This window comes from Sceloporus undulatus, chromosome 5 (assembly GCF_019175285.1).
Source record: "Sceloporus undulatus isolate JIND9_A2432 ecotype Alabama chromosome 5, SceUnd_v1.1, whole genome shotgun sequence".
Classification (NCBI taxonomy): Eukaryota; Metazoa; Chordata; class Lepidosauria; order Squamata; family Phrynosomatidae; genus Sceloporus; species Sceloporus undulatus.
In genome coordinates, this window is record NC_056526.1 from 11,926,399 (window position 1) to 11,949,162 (window position 22,764).

Sequence of the window (22,764 nt, forward strand, 5' to 3'; positions counted from 1 at the left end):
TTCCTTTAAAGTAATATTTCCTGATGAGCTCTAAATCTGCCATTTCCAGTAGCACTGTCACTACACTTGCAATAGTTCTCAGTAATACCGAAAGATAGTTGATCTATGCAGCCAGTCAATGGTTTAAAAACCACAGACCTGAAAACCAGGAAATACTGTGGAATCATGATTAGATACCACAAGGTATCCCACCATATGAAATTAAATACAATTTATCTGTCATTAGTGAAAGGCTAGATCACATAACTGATTTTCTTGGAAGCAGGATCTGCTCCACTTTGTTCAGAAACTCACATACAAAAGCATGAAGTTGTAAAATTAAACATATCCCCTACGATTTTAATATGCTTTTTTATCAATAAAAGTTTCCTCTTCTGCAAGAATACAGGATTTTTATGCCCGTTTTAGCTTTCCCTCCTGAAGATTAACAGAATAGCTTTGCATATATACAAAATGCATTGGATATTTACACAATATATACACAAACTTACCTTTACAAGTTAAAACATAAAAACACTTCAATAAAAATCAAGACACCACAACATGGCAAAAAGAGTTCATACAAAACACTGGAATGCAGTGCAATGTGTAGCATTCTGGTTCTTTTTTTCTGACAGAGATTCACAAGCAGCCCTTTTTCTGAGGCATGAGCCACACAATTTCTCATGGAGATGCCATCAGAGCATTTACACATTTAAGTAAAGCTAAGGAATTACATAAACAATAGAGGAATTAGGAGGGGGATAGCAGCAAGATGGCATGTATCCAGCACACTTCAGAAGAGTGCAGCCTTTTCTGTTCCGGGCTGAAGCAGAAGCTTAAAGAACTAAGGGCTTGCAAAGCAGATTCAGCATACAGGAGCCAGAAACGGTGGGTATTTTGGCGCATGCTTGGATCAGGTGACAGTACAGACTGAAAACTATGGCAGCTCACTGAAATGGTTACAGAAAGTAATGGCCCTGGAGTCTAGGTGAAGCAAAAGGCAAGCATACAGAGCACTCAATCACAAGCTTTTCCAGCAAGAATCTATTCAAGTGGGTTTAGCAAGGGTGACCTAAAAACTTTATGGTGAAGATTTGTATTTCATTTTCTAATACAATTGAAATAAATTTTCAATCCTCAATACTTCAAGCCTTACAAATTGGTAAGGTGGTGGAAGATAGTTGTCCTCGTTAGTGTAAGTACAAAGGGACACTACGGCCCATTACAGACGGGCCTGAAAATATGGACTGGGTCTGTATTAAGGTTAGAAAGGGGCGTCACTTCCTGACGCCCCTAACCCTTATACGGACCCAGTCCGTACAAAATGGCGGCAGCCGTTCCACATGCCCGCCGCCATTACGTCACAACCGCGCCACCTCCAAATGACGCAGCGCAGACGTGACGTCTGCACCGCGCGAGGGCACCTAGAGCGCCCTTTCCGCAGTGCAAGAAGGAGCTCCAAAACGGAGCTCCTTCTGGGGTTTGTGTCGCTGGGCGCAGCCTTTACATGGCTGCGCCCAGCGACATAGAGGAGAAAGGGGCCAAGCGGCCCCTTTCTCCTCCTCCCCGCCGTCACCGGGTGTCCTTGGGGCTTGAAGCCCCAAGGACACCCCTTTCCAGGCTGCAGGGAAACGACCTTTTGCCGCTTCCCCACGGCCTGGAAAGCGGCGGATCGGGGCCTTGGAGGCTGCTGGTCTGGCAGCTGAGGCCCCGATACAGTGGGGAAAGGGGCGGGTGCAGGCCGCCCCAAACTGGCGGTCTGTAACCCGCCTACATCTGAGAAAAATTGCTTTAAAAGTTAGCTGTAGTTAAAATCAACCACTCCTGGCTTACTCAGCCATACTCAGTGGGGTTTCTCTTGTTATGGTTTTAAAATTATATATTGGATCCCTGACCGTAAAGAAATTCTATCCAAGTTTTGATAATTATTTACTGGTTTTTTTAATATATAAATATTCTTAGGACTACAGTCTATGTATTTCATCCATAATATAAAAGAGGTAGATCAATTTCTGAGCACTACCAAAATTAAAATGAAACTAAACAAACATTGTGTTTACTGTTAACACGAATCCTGAGTATGACTAAAACAGCTATGTTCCAACTCTGTTTTATCTTCTATTTTGACTTCAGTACTTTCTTTCACATGCACACCTGATAGTGAGGAAACACACTGTCCTTCTCATTATTTATTTTCTGGGTACTGTATTTTGTTGTTGTTATGAATAGAAAAGAATCTCATAAACCACACTCAACAGTAGAAAAAAGCATTGATTTTTCAGCCTTCGTGGTTTGCAAAATATCAGAGAATCTTTCAAATAACAGGACAGTTTTAATGTATATGAGGCCTAAGTGATTCAACATTCATCTTGAAACCCCCTCCCCAGATGTTTCAACACTTCGTAACAATTGTCTAAATCACATCTTTTCTTAGTTCTATGCTGCACGTATTGTGTCTGCAAAGTCCCGTCCAGCAGAGCTGTTCAGGGTAGTGAGGGAGCTGACTCAGCTGCCTCCCACCCCGAACCCTATACTAGAACCAACTAAAGCCTGCTGTGACAATTTTAACAACTACTTTGCAGATAAAATCTCTCGGATAAGGGCTGATCTTGATGCCGGCATTATAACAGAAATGACACGAGAGATATCCAGCGCTTCCATGGACTGTGTTAAACTGGATCACTTTGAGTCTGTAAATACCGATGAAGCGGACAAGCTACTTGGAAGTGTTAAAAAGACAACATGCACTCTCGATCCATGCCCCTCTTGGTTGACTGCCCAGGGTGGAGATGCAGTAATTACACTATTACAACTTATAATAAACGCATCCTTCAGGTAGGGCAAATTTCCATCTGAATTGAAGTTAGCAGTGGTTAAACTGCTGTTGAAAAAACCCTCCCTAGACCCAGTGCTGAGAAACAACTATAGACCAGTCTCTCATTCACCATTTCTAGGCAAGGTAATCGAGAGAGCGGTTGCCTTCCAACTCCAAGGTGTCTTGGATGAAACCAATTATCTGGGCCCATTTCAAATCGGCTTCAGGGCAGGATACGGAGTGGAGACTGCCATGGTCGCCTTAGTCAATGATCTCTGTCTGGGCACCAACAGGGGTAGCGTGGCCTTACTGGTGCTCTTGGACATCTCAGCAGCTTTCGATACCATCAACCATGGTATCTTTCTGAAACGCCTGAGGGAGCTGAGTATCGGGGACACTGCGCTTCAGTGGTTTCGATCCTACCTCTCAGGTAGATTCCAGATGGTGAAGCTGGGAGACAGCTGCTCCTCTAAGAGGGAGCTGACATCTGGGGTCCCCCAAGGCGCCATTCTATCTCCCATGCTATTTAACATTTACATGAAACCACTGGGAAAGATCATCCGGAGATATGGGGCGTGGTGTTATCAGTATGCTGATGACACCCAAATATGTTTTGCTATGTCTCCGACTGATACAGTGTCGAAGGCTGGCATCTCCCCTCTGAATGCCTGCCTGGAGTCGGTAATGGGCTGGATGAGGGAAAACAGACTCAGATTGAATCCAGAGAAAACGGAAGTACTTGTGATAGGTCCCTCAGGTCTAAGGAAGGAAATCTGTCAGCCTGTCTTGGACGGGTCACACTTCCCCTGAAGGATGAAGTTCGCAGTCTAGGAGTACTTCTGGACTCGTCCTTGCAATTGACATCTCAGGTAGATGTGATGGCCAGAAGTGCTTGCTATCAGCTTCGGCTGATACGCCAACTGCAACCCTACCTAGACTGAGGGGACCTTGAAACTGTGGTACATGCTCTGGTAATCTCTCGGTTAGATTTCTGTAATGCGCTCTACATGGGGCTACCCTTGTACCAAGTTTGGAAGCTTCAGTTAGTACAAAATATGGCAGCCAGATTGGTCACCAGTTCATCTAGGTTTGACCATATAACACCTATCTTGAAAGATCTTCATTGGCTTCCCATTCGCTTCCGGGCACAGTACAAGGTGTTGGTTATTACCTTTAAAGCCCTATATGGCTTGGGCTCAGGTTACTTGCGGGACCGCATCTCCCTATATAATCTGCCCCGCACCCTCAGAACATCAGGAAAGAACTTAATGGAAACAACGTCTACTAAATATGTGCCAACCTTGCAAAGGGCCTTTACTACAGCGGTTCCAAGATTGTGGAATAGCCTGCCAGAGGAGATTCGCTTGATAACCACCCTGGAGTCATTCAGAAAGGCAGTTAAAACATAACTTTTCCGTCGAGCATACCCCCCCGATATGACATGACCAAGAATTTTCTGCCGCCTTATGTTTGTTGAATTTATTAATTGTTAATTGTTGATGTTTCAATGGAATTAATGGTTTTAATGGTTTACATGTGTATGAATTGTATTGTATGTTTTGTTTAATTTCAAGTAGTATGTAACCCCGCTTCGATCCATTGGGAGAGGCGGGGAAACATAGTTTATTTATTTATTTATTTATTTATTTATGGTTCTTTCTTTCATTCTCTTTCTTTTTCCAGATGTGATACTACAGGTACTTCTTGAGAAATTCACTGTCCTCTGCCTAATGAAGGAATGGTTAGTTTCATAGAGGACAACAACAATGTGGGTGTCAAGGGAAGTTACTTTTCTGTTGCTAATGGAGTTGAAATATTACTGCCTATCTTTTATCAACCTTTGTCCCTGGCCTACATGGCCAAGAGAAGGAGTGGCCTTTCCCTGGACTGAGATCCCTCCAGAACAACTCAACTACAACAGGAACTACATCTGATACAAAATGTTGGCCTGTGACTGTACCATTGTCAATTTTCTTCTGTATAATTTTTAATATCTTTGCCTGATTAAAAAAAAAACAGTGAAGCTTTGAAAGCTTCCAAGACATATTTCTGTGCATTTCAGTTGGCCAATAAAGGTATTGCTCTTTCATGGATTGATTGATTAATTTTGTTGTATTTTGCTTAACAGCCAACTTGGCTAGTCCTGAGTATCTTTCCATACATACATGTACCCTAATACACATGTACACACACACATATTCCCTTTTTCTTTCTTTCTAATGCCTGCATGTCTCCTCTATTCCACGTGCATGGAGAGACTTGTATGGTGAGGTTTCTGTAAAGATCTGTTGGAATTTTCTCCTTTCAACCATCACCATGTGAGAGCATGACCCCATGGTTTCCGGACAAGTAATGAGAACAGAAAGCCCTTCAGTGCTTACTTACAGCACCTAGCAATTTGTTCTTTCTCGGTGTACAACAGTCCTTTATGAAATACAAAAGAACTGCACCTAGGTATCTGAGAAAAAATGAACTGCCAGACATGCCTATGAAACTATAGTCGGATACCCTATTGAAATGAACCAACTTGCTATGGCAGGGCATGCCTGGCACAGCACCATCACACCAGATGCAACTTTAAACACCACAGAACTGCAACTTTAATCAATAACAATGCCTCTTTCTAATTTGAGCTCTGGATCTCTATGCAAGCTGTGGCATAATTAAGAATTCTTCCACAAAAACTCACACAATTTCAGCATAATCCTGTTACTAGGGGAAAGTGAATACAATACAGCTGAGTGCCATTTATGCCAAAACTGCTTTTAAAAAAACTTTTTAAAGGAGACTCTACATTTACTTTCACAAGCCTATACATACTTCCCCACATTTGTTTACGGCATAAGAAAAAAGCACCTTGTTTCTGGGAAAATTAGAGACATGCTTAGATGAAATTGGACCCAAGTCAGCTATGCTGTCCTTTCACAAGTACATAAACACCTTTTCATTTGAACAGGTATTTTGGTGACTTAGTGGCTATGCAGAAAGGTCAATATGTGTGAGTGAGCTGCACTATTTGTTAGAATTGTTTTAATTTCTTTTAAAAAATCTCTATAAATCTTCAATTCGTGAAGGAGAATTTATCTTCAAAACCCAACAGCTACCTTCAAGTATCATTTTAGGGAAGCCAAGCCATGTTCTCTCACACAAAGGAACTGCTTCTGATAAGAGGAAATTTATCCTCTGCATTTTTTAGAAAGAGCTTGCATTTTTTTTAAAAAGTAATAATAAATATCTTCTGATCACTTAAATTGGAAGAACTTTGTGAAGTAACCTGCATGTTAATAATTAAATAATTATTTATTTTGCAACTTCTTCTATTGTACATTTGATTCTCAATTGCAAGTGACCTCCAGTATGTATCAAAATTAAATGTCTAAACTGGTGAATTTGTGATCCACTACGGTAGTATTAAAGCTTAATAATAATAATAATAGTATTGGCCATGGGGTACAGCTTATAGAGGACTTATACTGGTGACAGATTAAGCTATTCTGCTAACAGAAAGAATGTTAGATGATACTGTGTAGCATTCCTATTAATCAGGCCTGCACAACATACAGCCCAGGCTATATGCAGCCCACCAAAGGGTTTTGGGTGGCCCGCAGGGATGTTGAAAGACTTAAAGGAGAGGGCCATACAGAAGAGGAGGAGGAGGGAGGAGAGAGGGAAGGAAAACACTCATCCTGCAAGGCTCCTCCATCACCTGGCTTTCTTCTGAGAAGGCCAGATGGTGGATGAAGAGCAGGACAGGTGAACACTCACCCTGCAAGGCTCCTCCACTGCTTGGTTTTCTACAAAGGTGAAGGCTGGGTGGAGGAGGAGGTGGAAGACAAGCAAATGCTTGCCCGTCAAGGCTCCTCCACTGCCCTGCTTTCTCCTGAGGAGAAGGCTAGGTGGCGGCAGTGGAGGAAGATTGGTGAATACCCATGCTGCAAGGCTCCTCCATTGATTGGCTTTCTCCTAAGGAGAAGGACGGGTGGGGGAGGATGGGCAAACGCTTGCCCTGCAAGACTCCTCCTTTGCCTGGCTTTCTCCTGGGCAGTGGAGGAGCTTGCAGGGCAAGCATTTGCCCTTCCTGCTCCTCCCAGCCTTCTTCTTGGGCGAAAACCAAGCAGTGGAGGAGCCTGAGGAGAAGTCCGGGTAGAGGAGAATACTGACAGGAAAGGCCCTCCTGCTCAGCTTTCTCCTGAGGAGAGGGCCAGGCAGAAGAGGAGGAGAGAATTACTATTAATAAATTCTAATTAATATTATTAATTAATGTTAATGTACTATCTTATATTAGCATTATTAATTATTAATTAATATTTAATTAAAAACTATCTGAATCTAAAAAACCCATTAGAATCTAAAAACTAACATTGCACTCAAGATGCCAGTCATAGGTAATCCACATGATTAGATCCATACAGAACTACACTAAAGCACATTAGCTTCTATAGCCCTTGCAATTTTAGTAATCCTCTGTGTAGCACAGCAATACCATATATACTCAACTATAAGTTGATCTCATATGTAAGTCGATCTCAGGTTTGGTGGCCAAAAGTATGAATTTTGCCATGACCCATGGATAGGTTGAGGGTAAAACTTGGAGGATTCTTTGGTGTGTGTATGTGTGTGTATTGCAAGTAAGACTCTTGTTGAGGCTTTTTGTTTCATCGTTTCAGCCAGACTCACTAGCGGGAGATGGACTTTTAAACAAACAGCAATAACAATCAATCACCCAGGACTCTTTCTGCTTGGCTCCAGAGAGAAATAAACTCTTCTCCCCACCATGGGGAGGGGAAATCTGAAAGAGTTGCTATCATATTACCATAGGGACACGTAAATAAGTCAAACTGGGCTTTTGGTGTTAATTTTTGGGCATAAATTTTTAGACTCATAGATGCGTTTATACGGTACATACTCTGGACTGGTGAAGTATCAGACCTCTCCTTCATTCAATGGCACAGGCTAGTCTGCCATTTTTTTCTAGTGACCATTCAGAAAATGGTATTGAGATAAATGTCAGAAACAATGTTTTATATACCACTTTAGGGTGGACCACACAAGGAGTTTATATTTATATAGACCAGGGCAGGCAACTGTGGAAGGCTACATTAGCTCCTTAGGAGACTTTGGAGGGCTACTCCTGCTCCTGCAAACACGCACACATTTTCACTAAACTTCCTTAGGGATAGGCCATAGGCAGGCCAAGGCATATTCTTACACTTAACATATCATCAGTGTTTATCAGTCTAACCTCAGATTTTGAGTCTCATTTCTAAGATGTGATATGGGTTTTCCAGAAAAAGTAAAAATATTCTGAACAATGTTGTCTGATATAGCACATCTGATGTCTTCCTGGATATTTCTTCTTTTACAGTAAATTTGGTCCCAGAGGTAGAAATAACATACAAAAAATAGAGGTAGGATTCTATACCACAAAAAAGAGCAGCAGCTCCTGACATTTTTCTTCAAAATTATATGCACACGTGAAATGAAGCAACTGAGTCAGGTAAGCTCTGTATAACTCTTTCCCTGTAGGGGCATTGGACAGATTGTCTGCACTATCTGATTTTTCCCTGTGGGATTTTCTGGGGTCTACTGCTGGTGCTTCTATCCCCGGTGCCACAGCCCTGCCACCTTCAAACCTTGCCCCAGGCCAGTTCCCACCTGAATGGTGAGGCTTTCCCTTCCTTCTCCCTTGCCAGTGCGAGCTCTGCTGGCATGCCTGTCACTCTGGGGCAAAAAAGGCATCCAGCATGTGATCTGTGTGCCTTGCTTGACCTTAGCAAGTGTCTGCGAGGCAGTAGTGGCAGCACTGCTGAGGGAAGAGGACAGGAAAACTGCACTGTTCAGGCCAGGACCTGGCCTGGACATTAAAATGGCAAACTCTGGAAAATACACTGTAATAAGGTAGGATATCATGAATCTGGGGCAGATAGGGCCATGCATCATGTAGCCTTATCGCCCAGATTCAGAGGAGGGTGGTTTTTTAAACAGTGTAGAAGAATCATAGGATTGGGTAAAGAGTATCCCATTTTCCAGCTCAAGTTTTATTGGATTATTTACTGTACACATGCTGCTACCACTTGGCAAGTGAAAGTCTGTGGTTCTCCCGTCCATAATGGTATGGAAAATTTTCATGGGAAAATACAACATCTGAACTTTTCCACCCCACATCTCTGACTGTAACAGACAGAATGATAGTAAAATTAATTTTTATTATGGGGACTATGGTGGAAACATCTGTAACACACTTTAAACTCTTAATCAATGTCTCCTATTCTGTTAGCTATATGGGCTATCATTCTCTATTAGACTTATACATCTTTTAGTTATATGGAAAAATGAACAATTTCACAAAGTTTACAAATTCAGCATGCATACTGTAAGAACCTTTCTTTGTCCTTGATGTTATATGATCCTCACCAATATTGCCCAAGGTTTCTCATTTCAAACATGTACTATACACAATACAAAAGGACCTACATAATGAAAAGGTGGGCTGTGGACTGATACCCATCAGTCATACTGTTCCAAGTTAAAAGATGAAGGATAAACCAGGCTAAGCAAGTGTTCATCTGGATGAGAACCAAGCATGAATTGCTCTTTTATAGAGTTATTAGTCCCACTAACAGTCAAGCATCCTGCAAAAAGCACGTCCAACTACATTATATCAGATATTGCTGGCTTGCTACTACCAGTATTAGCTGGAAAAAGCAAGGTACTATAAATAATCTTAAAAGAAAATCTACCTTTGCCAACAATAATGAAACGAAGAGGTATATTTAGCTAATTTAGCACTCAAAAATGTTGATTTCCAGTGAGCCAATAGTGTCACAGAGACGCATCTTAGATGAAGTTTTTCTAGCAGGATGTTATCAAGAGGTTTGTTACACACATTCAGTTTTTTTAAAACCTATGAATTAGAATATTTTTGGATCTCACTGCAACAATTACTCCCAGATTTAATGTGTAGACAAAGTATAGCTATATACTTGGTTTTGTAAAAAAAACATATTTGCAGGTTGATTTAACAGCAGATAGCAAGATGCAAGTCAATTTTAAATTTAAGGTGGGCAAATGGGTTGTGTACTAGTGATTCTGATACTGTGGATTGGAAACTAGTTTGCTATCAAAAGGCATTATCCATCTCGTGTTTTCTCTTTTGCTTATTACATACAATGCTGTTAAACAGCACTCTCGACTCCAAGTGTCACAAAGTGTTATCTGTTCTGGCATAAAATTTAAAGAACAATCCATGAAGTTTATTAGTTTGCAGCTGTTCCAAATTACAACTGAAACTGTAACAAAATAAAGGTTTCTTTCTCCTGCACATATCTATTTCTGAAAGCATCATTCAGCCTCAATTATGCATCTACCAAATCTGGGATTATGGGGGGATTACAGGCATCTCAGCTGCAGCAGTAGTGGATGGAGTAGTTTACATAACCATAGATATCACATAATCACAGAAAAACAGGAAACAAAATAAGAAAAACAAGTCAAGCTACACAATTAATACTACACAAACAGGTACACAACTTCCTTGCAACCATAGCAAACACGGCTACCATATGACTAATAAATTACTGATAGAAATTCATGGAACACAAGAATTTCTACTACAATTTGCTGAGAAGATGTACTAAGGCTAATTGCTAATGATACACAAAATTATTTCCCCCTTATTTTAACAGAGAAAGGACAAGTCAACATATAATGTGTACAGTTCACAACTTGACCACTGCCATAAACCAAGTTCATTCTGACATCACGATAGCTCCCCTCCAAATGAAAGGAAGTCATCATCTGAAACTGTACTTGAGTAATAGTGATGTGAATTTGAGGATGAGTGTTTGAAAATGATTTAATCTTGAATAAATAGTTGATAGTTCCCTATCTTCACCTGTATCCTGATCAACAACAGAGTTCCTTAGGACAGAGTGACATCCACAAAACAAGATCTCCATGGGCAGACTGTATCTCATTGCCTGATTTTAGCAGTGCTAGGCTCAATTTTGACATCTCAGTTGTTCAAACCCTGGGGGGGAGAAGACAAGGGCTATATCATCCATACCATTCAAACTCAGCCAATATATTTCATATAGTAGACTGAGCCTAGCAGCAACACATTATAATCCAAACTTTGCTCTGTGAAAGGCAATGATACATTAAGATGAAGTTGAATAATGTTCTTCATGCATTTATTATGGAGGTTCTCTAGAGAAATGTTCAGTGCTTTCATGCCAGATTTTAGCCAGAATTGGTATGGGGTTTATGAATTTAGCCATAAAAAATTAGGAATAGGATCAACTAACTGGTCACCTCTGCAGAACAAAAAGCAACCTGAGTTAGATAGCATACTCTGTATCACACACTTCTCTGAACACTCTAATCTGGTTCCTATATATTCTGAGTTCTGAAAAACAGATAGCTATATTTTTAAGTCTAAACTCTACTTAATATTTTTTTCAAGACAGCATCATAATATATCATTCAACTCTCAAAACAAGCCCCTCATCACTCCTATTCACTCTCCCAAATGTCCAAATACTTTCTTCCTAATATAACAGTTACATTACTCAATGCTGATCTAATCCTAAGTGATTAAAATTCTAAAAAGCACTTCCAGTCCTAAGAGCTTCTATTTCATACTAAAGGGAGTCAACAGTAAATCTTGCCATTGGGTTAAATAAATCTTAAACTCATCTGAAACACTTGTCATCCTGAGCATATTCCCGTACTGCCAACACTGAATAATCTCATAACTGCATGAAGGTTGCTGTGTTGTGGTGACAGGTGGCTCATGAAATCAGCAAGCCTTAACCTCAATGAATAGTACAGACTACATTCAATATGAATATCAGTAATAGGATAACTTAGAAAGAGATCTACAGTCATTTAATTTAAGGAGAGGCTAATTGTAAAGGCATGATGCAAAGATGTCAAACTACATTTAACTGCAAGATACACCAAAATGTTTTAAAAATTAACATATAAAAGGACCAAATAAGTTATAAATAGAAAGATTTCTCAAAATTACACACCTATTACAGAAAAATGCAGACAGAGTAACAAGAGATAAAAGAGAAAGATATAACTGCAGTGAAGGAAACTCTGCAGTTTCTATCAGAGTAGAAAAAAATTGTTCAAGGACCGTTAATGTTTACACCAAGTTATTTCTGTAATGTAGCCAAGGTCCATCAGACCTTGGGCTATCTACCATCTAAATTATACTTTTAAGCAAACTCTAAGTTTGCTTTCAAAAATGCAACTAACCTACCCAAGTTCTATTCCACTTGTCCCTGTTGGGCTCCTTGGAAATTTAAACCAGTTTATAAAAAGTTTATATAGCTCCTGTGGGATAAATACTAAGAATTCATTGAAATAATGTGTTCTTAAAATTTGAAAAAGAAACTTTTTATTAGCACCGATTTGACTAAAACAATGAAGAATACTAGAATGAAATATATTCTACCAAAATCCCTCAAACAGAAGCCCCAGTCCCAACATCACACAGTTACCAAATGCCCAGTATGACTAAAAAAGAGATTTAACATTAAGATGTTAAAATACATACAAGCAAGTCAATGTCTCAGTAGAGGGCATTCCATCCAAAAAAGACAGAAAAACCCTGCTTTTAGTAGAAGTGGTCATACTTCTTGGAGCAGGACCATGTCAGATTACCTGGATATACAGTGATTGGGGCCTTTCAAGGAATTTAATTACAATTTAATTTAAGAATAGAACTTAAAATTACAAAAATAAAAATTCTTCAGATGTTAAATATTTAAAAGATTTGAATTTGAGATATTTACTTAGTAATGAGCTAGGGGTTTCTAAAAAGACTTCACTGAGCTGCCATAATTTCTGTCAGCATATGTAGTACTGAATGACTAATAAAATACCTGAATTGAAACTATTCCAGTCTAGCAGTTTGTATGATCTTGTGTTACCCATAATTCCGACAAAGGCTGAGTTCAAAACAGCAAATTAGTAGATCAGTTACAGCAGCAGAACAGTGAAAGAAAGAAAGAAAAACAGGCTACCAACAAGAACACAACTGATAATACCATTCCACAGGAACTGGAAAGACACAGATAGCAAAGTTAATAAGAGACTGAAAATTGAAAAGGAAGGACGGAAGGAGCATGCTCTATTAATCTACCTATATTTATCAAATAAGCAAAGGTATTAAAACAGTTACTAGTATCATGCTTCTGAGGTTGTTTGCTATTTTTCCTACTTATTCAACAGACAATTAATGCATTTTACCCTCTTGGTGTTATCATTTTACAATTAAAAGTATTTGGGCTAAAATGTTTTTATAATCTTTTTCAAGAAAGATTGGTGGTAGTAAGATCTAATGTGCAGAATTATTGTGTTGCTTTGACTTTGCGTAATACAAAAGAGATAGGGATCATTTTTTAATATAATGAATAGTAATATTTTATCAGCATATCTCTCTGGTTTTCTACCTTTCTTACCAAACATTCCTCAATAAAGAAATAAGGCACTTCAGGAAACTATACCTGAAAATGTTCCAGTGGAGTCACTTATGTATTTGAGTATGGGGGAGCAGCAGATGAAAGAAACAGGGGGAGCAGTTGAAAGGCTCTACAGATGCAAGCTCCTGAACCACAAATGTAACTTGGGTGGCTGTATGGAAAGGAATTGTCACCTTGGCAGTTGCCTCTTGTGTGCTGGGAATGAGTCAAACCTAAACTATTACAGTCTTCCCTCTGTATTCATGGCTTTGGAAATCACAGGCAAGCTCTCTGAAGCATTGGAAGGGAGGCAGGGGAATCACCCTCCTGCTTCTCTCTCCCTTCCTTGATGCCTCAGACAGCTTGCCTGGGGCGAAAAGGAGAAGGGGTGAAAGCAGTGAACACAAGTCCCCCGGCTTCCTTATAATGCCTCAGAGAGCTCAGGCAAGCTCTGAGGCATAGGAGGAGGGAGAGAGGCAAGCGCACATGCTCCTCTCTAACCCTTCCCTGTCGCTCTGAGGGGGGGGGGGGGGGGGGTTAGTAACTAAATTTTCAAACTCATGAGGGTCCTTTGTCCCCTAACCCCCATGAATACGGAGGGATGACTGTATTCTGTCCACTAAGAATTGTGGACAGAGAGGAAAAGAAGATCTTATTTTATCTGGCAAACTTTCATACCTTTATTCTGGGCAGGAACAAAGAGACATTTTGGAAGTGGGAAATCCTTTTGCTTGGTAAGTTGAAAGTAGAAATTGTTCTGACTGAGGTAATGGGTGCCTACTCCTCAGTCTGGAACAGCAAATGGACACAGAAAATGAAGGTATCTCTGCCTCTCTCTCTGTATCTAAATCCAGCCAGAACTGGAATAGGTAAACTGCTTTATCCCTTCTCAAACCTTTTCAGGCAAAACAAAAATTTATCTATACATTAACATGGGTGACTGACAAGGACTATGGCATGCAACCAGACTGCCTGGCATGACTAGTTCAAAAAATCAGCATTTTCTACAAAGGCTGATGCAAACGGCACCTTCCTAAGACTATTAAGAGCTGGATTGTGATCACACCAGAGAAACATCCACATGAGCAATTACTAGATGCTTAGAGATGTCCTGAAAGAAGGTGCACAGTTCAGTCAATCTGCCTAATTTTGGGGTCTCAACAGAGACATTCCTTCAGCGTAGAATGTGCTTATTGTAAAAAAAAAAAAAGTCTGAAAGAAAATTTGGGGAGGGGGGGAAGCTATGGAAAAACTAGGCAAAATGTTGGTTATCTCCAGAGGCTGGGTTGTAAAGGGAGTCACATGATTGAGAAACCTCTCAAAGTATGCTGGAGGAGTGGCATCAACCTCATTTTATACTTATGAATTTAGCAGCATCAGGTAGCTTTCATCAGACTGCAGATTGTTAGGACTCCTGACACTGAAAAAACTGAAATCTGTTACATGGCTGTTGCCACTGGTTGAGTATCCCTTATTCGAAATGCTTGGGACCAGAAGTGTTTTGGTTTTTGGATTTTTTATTTATTTATTTTTTGGATTTTGGAATATCTGAATATCCATAATGAGCTGTCCTGGAGATGGAACCTTCTCCTTCATCTTCCTTTCAGTTTGGGATCTCCAACTTCTTGCCCTTTTGAAATGATGGCAGTTTGGGTGAGCAAGTTATGCTGATTTTTCCAACATGAACAAAAGAATGTCTCAAGAAAAGGGATAAAGGGTGTGTTTATCTGCTCTTTTTTGTTTGTTTTTTTGTTTTGTATTTTTTTTCTGCAGAGGAAACAGTTAACATGGCAGAAATCGAACACTCACTTGAGTTGGGCACTCCAATGTGAGAGCGAAGGGGAAGACAGAAGGGAAATGGGAAGGGAGTCTCTTGAGCAGCCTCTGCACCACAGCCTATGGTTGAGGCACTCCTGCTAACAAGCTATTAAAGAGATGGGACTCCAGGCAGGCTTCACTTGCAGAGGCTGTGCAATGTGCAGAGGAGACTGACCAACTTAAGGAGTGAGATAAAGCTTCAGGGTTCCAAGGGACAGTGATGACTCTTTGGTGCTTCTCCTAAAAGGCGAGAAGAGGGGAACAGAGGAGATGGAGTGCCAACCTCAACTTATCCAGGGGTCATGTCAAAATCCATAATTTTGGTCTCAAAACGTACACATGAGGTTGATTTATACATGGGTTATATATGTTTTGTCTATGCCTTATACTCATAGCCTGAAGGTAATTTTATAGACACTATTTTAAATAATTGTGTGTGTGAAACGAAGTTTGTGCACATTGAGCAATTAGAAAGTAAAGGTGTCACTATCCCAGCCACCCATGTGGACAATTTTGGATTCTGGAGTACAGTATTTCAAATTTTCATATAAGGGATACTCAACCTATAATGGTACAGTATCAGCTTGAACTCCTGGATGGAGGAAGGCAACCTAGCCATTATCACAAGAATCATATTTTCAATCTATCTTAAGAAAAGTAGAATGTTTGCCTTGGGGAACAGTTTAATGTATTCCCCCATCCAGGATCTCCAATTCTAACCCATTTTTTCTGTCTGTGAATTTGTACCAAGTCAAATTCAAGACACAACTACACTACCCCTAGGTCTAATTAAAACACAGAGAGAAAATATTAAGATTGAAAAATATCTGTAGTCAGGGGGCAAATGGACACAATTAGTCTACCATATTTACTTAACTATAAGTCGACCTAATGTATAAATCGAGGGCAGGTTTTGGGGCCAAAATTCTGGATTTTGCCATGCATGACCCATGGATAGGTTGAGGGTAAAACTTGGAGACTCCTTCTGTATCTGTATGTGTGCATATGGCAAGAAAGACTCTCATTTAGGCTTTTGCTTCATTGTTTCAGCTTTCGTTTCAGACAGATGCACTGGCGGGAGAGGTACTCTTAAGCAAAATCAATATCAATCAATCACCTAAGGCTCCTTCTGCTTGGCTCCAGAGAGAAATAAACTCCTCTCCGCACCGCACGGGGAAATCTGAAAGATCTGCTATCACATTACTATAGTGACCCGTAAATAAGTCAACCTGGGATCTTGGTCTATTAGACTTATAGACGAGTATATACGGTCATAAAGTCATTTCTAACATCCTGCCTCCATATGTCTGATGACAGGAATTTTCCGCTTCCAAAATGTTCCTCTGCTCACATTTAGAGAACACACATGGAAATCTTATGCGTCTTTAAAAAGTAAAGAAAGAAAAAGAATTAGACATGCTTTTCAGATCTGCTCAAGTCCAGGAAGAATCTTTAAGAGTGTGTGTGTGTGGGGGGGGGGGGGGGATCTTATATGTTTGCACTTGAGCACTTTAGATCTGAGTAAGATATATGATTTCAGAATCTTGATTTTTTTTTACAAAAATTGAAATATATAACTGTGTATATTTTTCAAAAATTCTGAGACTATTTCAATGGAATTAAATAGCTCTGTGACATTACAAGGAAGTGGGGAGGGGGGAGTAAAAACTGTGTTTATATAACCACCAACATTTTACAAGGTTTTCTCTTTAATCAATAATATATATAAATACACAGAGAGCCAAGGTCACAACAAGCAGACACTAAGATTTATTCTTGTAACATACCAGGATTGTGGATACGATCCAAGAGCTTCACCGAACGGGCACTGACAACTCCACCTACGTGGAGAAGGAAGCCTGGAGGAAAGGCCGTCAAAGTAAAAAAAGGAAATTCCTGTTCCAATTAGAAGAAGAAAAAAATTACATATGACCTTATAAGTTTGATTTATTTTTTATCAATCCACATGCAAGGATCTCTTGAAACACAAGCAAAGCAGAACAGTTGGCAAAATGCTTAGTTAAGGTTTACATTATGCACTAAACAAGCAAATGTATGCCATCCACAGACCGAATGCGCTGTGAGGTTAGCAAATATCTGAAAAAGCAGTTAAGATACTACTTTCCCCTCATAATGCTGTTCCTGGACAGAAATGTTAACTGAATATTGCAATACCAGAACCCTAACATGCATCAAGGATAGATGCTGTTTTCAGTTTAATTTACTAATATATTTTTGAGAAAAAAATGATCATTTTAGAGGTATTTGGAACTAGATCATATCTCGGTTTATTTGGAAATTACATCCTGTTTTTCCTTTGGGGAGCTCAAACAGTGGACAGTATTGTCATATTCAGATTCTACCCCCATATATTCATAGACCTAGGCTTCAAGAATCTTATATTTCTCTATTTTTTAAAAAAAAAATCTGAAGAGCCACACAAGAGCTGACACAGAGTGTTAAACAACAGTTTTTCGACTGATTAAACTAACTCTGTGTGATCATTAACATGTATTTTGATAGGTGTTACGTAGCCCTTTTGCTCTGTGGTAATAAATATACACAAATACTGAATTTAAAACCTAATATATTTTCATATTTTCCTTAACTTCATTCAGGTCATATGAAAGTTCTATTATCTTCCATATAATTTATTGAAATTTCAATCTATACTTTCACCTTCTTGTTTCTGAAATGCCAATGTAATGATGTGGTTTGTAGTATTATGACTATGACTTGTGTCACTGTTTTGGCATATGTTGAAATTAGGCTGCTTTGTTCCATTAAATCGATTTAAAAAATAAACTGATTTGGGTCTATCTTGTCAGAACATATTTTCTGATTAGCCACTGATATAATTTTGAGGGCGTAGAGGGGAATAATAACCCATACACCCACAATCCTTGGAACCTTGAAGAAGTTAAAATAATGTGGATTCCTAATAAAGCCTGATTCACCCAAATGAATTTGGACAATACAGACACTGTTTCTACAAGTTTACTAGGCGATTACTGACTGCAGTCTTCCTACTCCATTATAACCTTATGTTAGATTCCTATACATCTCCTTCCAGCAAAAAGAGTGCAAGGGAACTGAAAGGACTAGAACTATAAGGAGACAAAGAAAAGGCAGGCAACAAGAGAGAGATGTTAGACTTAGGCCTGAATATGATGTTCAAGAATAGGTGCAGCAGCATCCTTTCAGAAAGCATGGAACAATGTTCAAATAGATGCAGAGAGAAAGGGGGAAACCCAGAATTTTACCAAGGGCCAGTGGAAAGAAATAAAGATGGTCTGCCTTCAAGTTGTTTCTGACTTAAGGTGACCCTAAGGCAAAACTATCATGGGGTTTTTCTTGGCAAGATTTGTTCAGAGGAGGCTGAAAGAGTATGACTTGCCCAAGGTCACCCAGTGGGTTTCATGGCTAAGCAGGCAATCAAACCTTGGTCTCCAGAGTCATAGTCCAATGATTAAACCACTATACTACATTGGCTCTCTAAAGATAAAGGTAGTCCCTTGACATGAATGTCTAGTAACTGAATGTAGGGGGCGGTGCTCATCTCTGTTTCTAAGTTGAACAGCCAGCGTTGTCTGAGAACTGCTCTGGTGGTCATGACTGCACTGAACACTGTTACCTTCCCACTTGGGTGGTACCTATTTATCTACTTAGAATCATAGTAACCGGAGCTCACACCCATCATGCAGCACTCGGACCTTGAACTGCCAACCTTCTGATCTACTGATCATCAGAATTGGCGTCTTAACCACTAAGCCACCACATTCCTCCAAATTGGCTCTCTACTCGTGGGTTAAAACAGAACTGAGACAATTAAAGAATTTAAATAAAAGGCATTTTACTGTATCTGTTTTGAAAGATTATGCTTATGCTATCAAACAAGGAATGCTCCAAATGGGCTGCTGCTTCTTTTTGTCAGAATGTAAATCTGTGTACAATAATGCATAGCATATTTATGGGGGGAAAGGAGATGGGGTTTCCATCTGTCAGTTCTATAGCACCAATGCAAAAAATAAATAAACGGAAGTCATGCAACAGTGATATATTTCACAATGCTCTTATGACTGTTGAGTGCAGAAGGGAGACAAAACATAAATCAATATCATATCTTTCTGTGAAGAGTGTCAAGTGCCTGTAATCACATAACATAAGGTTCACATTCTGGATAATGTATAGGTTCAGTTACATAGCATCAAAATTCATTGTCAGATAATAAAAGCAGGAGGACAGGGGGGAGGGAAGAGCCACTAACAAGCCAAGCACAACCTTTAAAAAACCTCCCAAAGCACCCAAAGAAATATTAATTCTCAGCTTTTGATAATATTTGTCTTGCATATGGGTATGTTTGTTTTGTGGTTTTTTGTTTGTTTGTTTTGCTCTGTCCCTAAGTATCTGTCCCTCAAAATTAGGCAATTTGCAAACAATATGGGGAAAGGAGTAAGAGATTAGAAACTAGAAGGCAAGTAAAATAAATCAATTCTTGTTTTCTAAGATTACAGTACTATGAGCCATTTATATTTCTTTTTACTTGTTGAATAATCAATTGGCAGAACTCATACACAACTATAAACCAGAGATGAAAGGCCCATGGCCTGCAAGAGGTTCCCATTTGGGTTATCAGTTCCCTACTGCCCTCATCACAGATAAGGGATTTTCCCTACTTGCTTCCAAGCAGCAATGAAGTTTCTAAAAAGTCTCCAATGGTATTAAAGGAGGCTTTCAAAACCATAATTTCAGTGTGGAAGCTGAGGAGGGAATCCCAACCCACACCCCCATCCAAAAATTGACTCTTTTCTTGACAACAACTGAGCCTTTTAAAAAGTTTGATTGCAATGGACAAGGGACAGAAATGAGTGTGCATGTACACATGTATGTGTAAGAGAGCAAACACAGCCTGAACAATGTTGTCAGGGATGTATATCAGCAGTAAAATGGCATTTAGGCCAAAAACAAAAAAGTTCTCCACTTCTGTGCTAAACCAGGATTCATATTATGAGGACAAACTACAGAGAACCTCAGTACCCCTATTCCCCCAAAAAGTTGCAAAGAGATATTCAAAGGTTTTCACTGCCATTCAACTGTGGCTAATATAAAGTATAGTCTATATATAAACTATAATAAACAATCCAACTTCAAACTATAGTTTATGAAGGAGGTTTGTTTTCACTAACCATAGTTAAAATTAACCTCAGTTTAGGTTCTGGACAGCATGTTCAATTATATTGAAACTAATCCTTGTGGCCATTACTAGTGAAAGAGAGGAAAGTGTATGAAACTGACATATCAAGTGTCCTACATGAATTAGGTTGATGTGCAGAACAACTTGAAATTTGCATTTGCCATGTAACAGTTAATGATATATTTTCTGTGAATCCCAACTGCTGAATAAGCTGCATAGCTTTATGCCTGGAGACTCTGGATTTCAACTTTATTTCAATTTCGTACTCAAATATATATGGCCTCTAACTGTGGAGTATCTATAGCTAGCTGTCACTGACTGGTCTATCTTCCATGACTCTATAATTAAAAAATACAAGACTGCAAAAAGCATTTGCGCAAGAAACATCTGCAACAAATTACCTCGTGCTTCTGCTTTAATAATTCAGCTCTACCCATTTTCTCCAGCTCCTTGTCCTACCACATCAACAAATTAGAATTTCAAAAAAAGAAGAAAAGAAGTTGTGTAACCACAACAAAACATCCAAATTAACTACTAGGTAATTTTGATTATATCTTGCCCCATATAGGAGCTTCCTGGGAGGACCTGGGAGGTCACTTTAGGAGACAGAGTTTTGTATCAGATAAACCTTTGATTCTGGTCACAATTGCTGCTCTTTGAATTGCAAGCCATTCTCTACATGCCTACAACAAATGCCTACTAGTCAGTTACATCAGAAAAGGTCCTAAGTATTATTTTTAAACTGTGGTCCTACCTGCATTACTTATTCATACCATGAGCCCCCAGAATTGACATAGGATTGCAGGTAGAAAAGAACATTTCACCTGGATAATCTATAGCATTCAACAGAGGCAATCAAGCCACAGCAATTGGTGTGTTGCATGATACATGACTTACTAAGGGTTTGATTTGACAGGGGCACATAGAAACAGATGTAACATTAAATTATATATTTCAAATTATGACATAGATCCAAACATGCTATTGCAATAAATTATACACTCATTATTAAGTGTGAAGTCACAGTATTAAAGAAGCATGTTTAAGACTAGTCTTCTTAATGGCTTCTCATGTTCTAGTGACTATTCGTGAAGTTAAATTACTATATTAACTATGAAACGCTCATAAGAGGAAAACTTTCAAAATAAATTATATTTTAAAAGTATAATCAAGAGATGCAAAAAAAAAATTAATACCCACAAAACATCTAAATTACCAGGACAGGGATAGAAAATAAATACTTTTCCTGTGTTAGTTTATTGCCAAACTAAACAATACAAAATAAAAGCTATGAATAACTATTTAAAATGAAATGTAAAAGTTAAATGGAATGTACAGTCATGCAGCCTAATGGTTAAGCAGGAGGATTTGGATTTGCTAGATGATCTTAGGAGAAATATTTTTGATTTTGCATATGGAGGGTTCTAAAAGGAATCTGGGAGAAAGTGTGTTATCAAAACAAACAACCCCAAATTCCTAAAATAAATAAATAAAATAATACCACAACTCCAAGCTAGGAAAATAAAATTAACACAAAAAGAGAGGGCTTAAAAGAAATGTCACACAATGATTTGGAACATACCCGCCTTCTACAGAACCTATGAGGCGATCCTCCCTTAGCAATGGATAACACAAGAAATGAAAAGAGAATCATCCACTTATACAATTTTAATGTTGCTTTCATTTTAGAATTAATCCACATTTTAATGGTGTGTGCATATACAGCTTCAAGCATATAACTGATACAATCCTCTAAAAGAATATAAAAATTGGCTTCAAAGTGAAGAAACCTGAAATTCACAGGTTTCAGTGAGGTTCAGGTTCCCAGTTTGGTTTCAGACCCCATAGCCAGAATGACATTATAGTTCAAATTCATATCTGATCAATGGTACAAGATCAAAATGTAATACAGGGCTGAAATAGACGTCCCTGAAGTGGCGGCTTGGAGCTGCCCCTTCTCAAATTGGATCAAGGCTGCAGCAACTGCACACCACGGGCCCAATCCGCCTTGAAACTTGTCAAAAAAGGAGTGACAAAGAGCTGCTCCTTTTCAGCCAGCAAAAAGCTGTCTTTTCCTGCCCCACTGCAGCCGGAAGCTGGCTTTAATGCGCTCCAGTATAAACACTGCGCTGCCTGAGCACCCAAAAGCCGCCTCACATCTGCACAGCTGGAGAACCTGAAGTCAACTTCTGGGCAGCGCAAAAGGGCCATATATTTTGGCCTTCAGTCATCACAAAGTGCATAAGCACAGCTTTCTCTGTTTTGATATACCTCCTCAATTCATTTTGTTGCAGACTAGGTTTTCAAATTCTGCTTGGCTAATTTTAAGGTTTGCTAGAATCGATAAAACAAAAAGGGATATTAAACAGAGTTCAACAAATTCTGAGAAACAGATATAAAAAGAAGATATGTACAAGAAAGAAAGAAAGAAAGAAAACACCTATATTGTATACATTCATGACTGAGGTCTCTATGTTCCA

At 39.2% G+C, this 22,764-nt stretch overlaps 1 protein-coding gene across 29 annotated transcripts in view; it reads right to left on the reverse strand.

Annotated features, from left to right (window-relative positions):
* The window catches only part of C2CD5 (C2 calcium dependent domain containing 5), a 95,311-nt gene that overhangs the window by 40,236 nt on the left and 32,311 nt on the right, over nucleotides 1-22,764 (reverse strand). For 11 of the 29 annotated variants that reach the window (XM_042470434.1, XM_042470445.1, XM_042470432.1 and 8 more), the window contains 4 exons: nucleotides 21,867-21,899; nucleotides 20,686-20,739; nucleotides 16,878-16,986; nucleotides 12,694-12,759 (listed from right to left, as the gene is read on the reverse strand). In XM_042470434.1, coding sequence (XP_042326368.1) covers nucleotides 12,694-12,759; nucleotides 16,878-16,986; nucleotides 20,686-20,739; nucleotides 21,867-21,899 — 262 coding nt within the window. The remainder of the gene's footprint in view (nucleotides 1-12,693; nucleotides 12,760-16,877; nucleotides 16,987-20,685; nucleotides 20,740-21,866; nucleotides 21,900-22,764) is intronic. The other 18 variants (XM_042470440.1, XM_042470447.1, XM_042470455.1 and 15 more) reach the window with 5 other exon arrangements.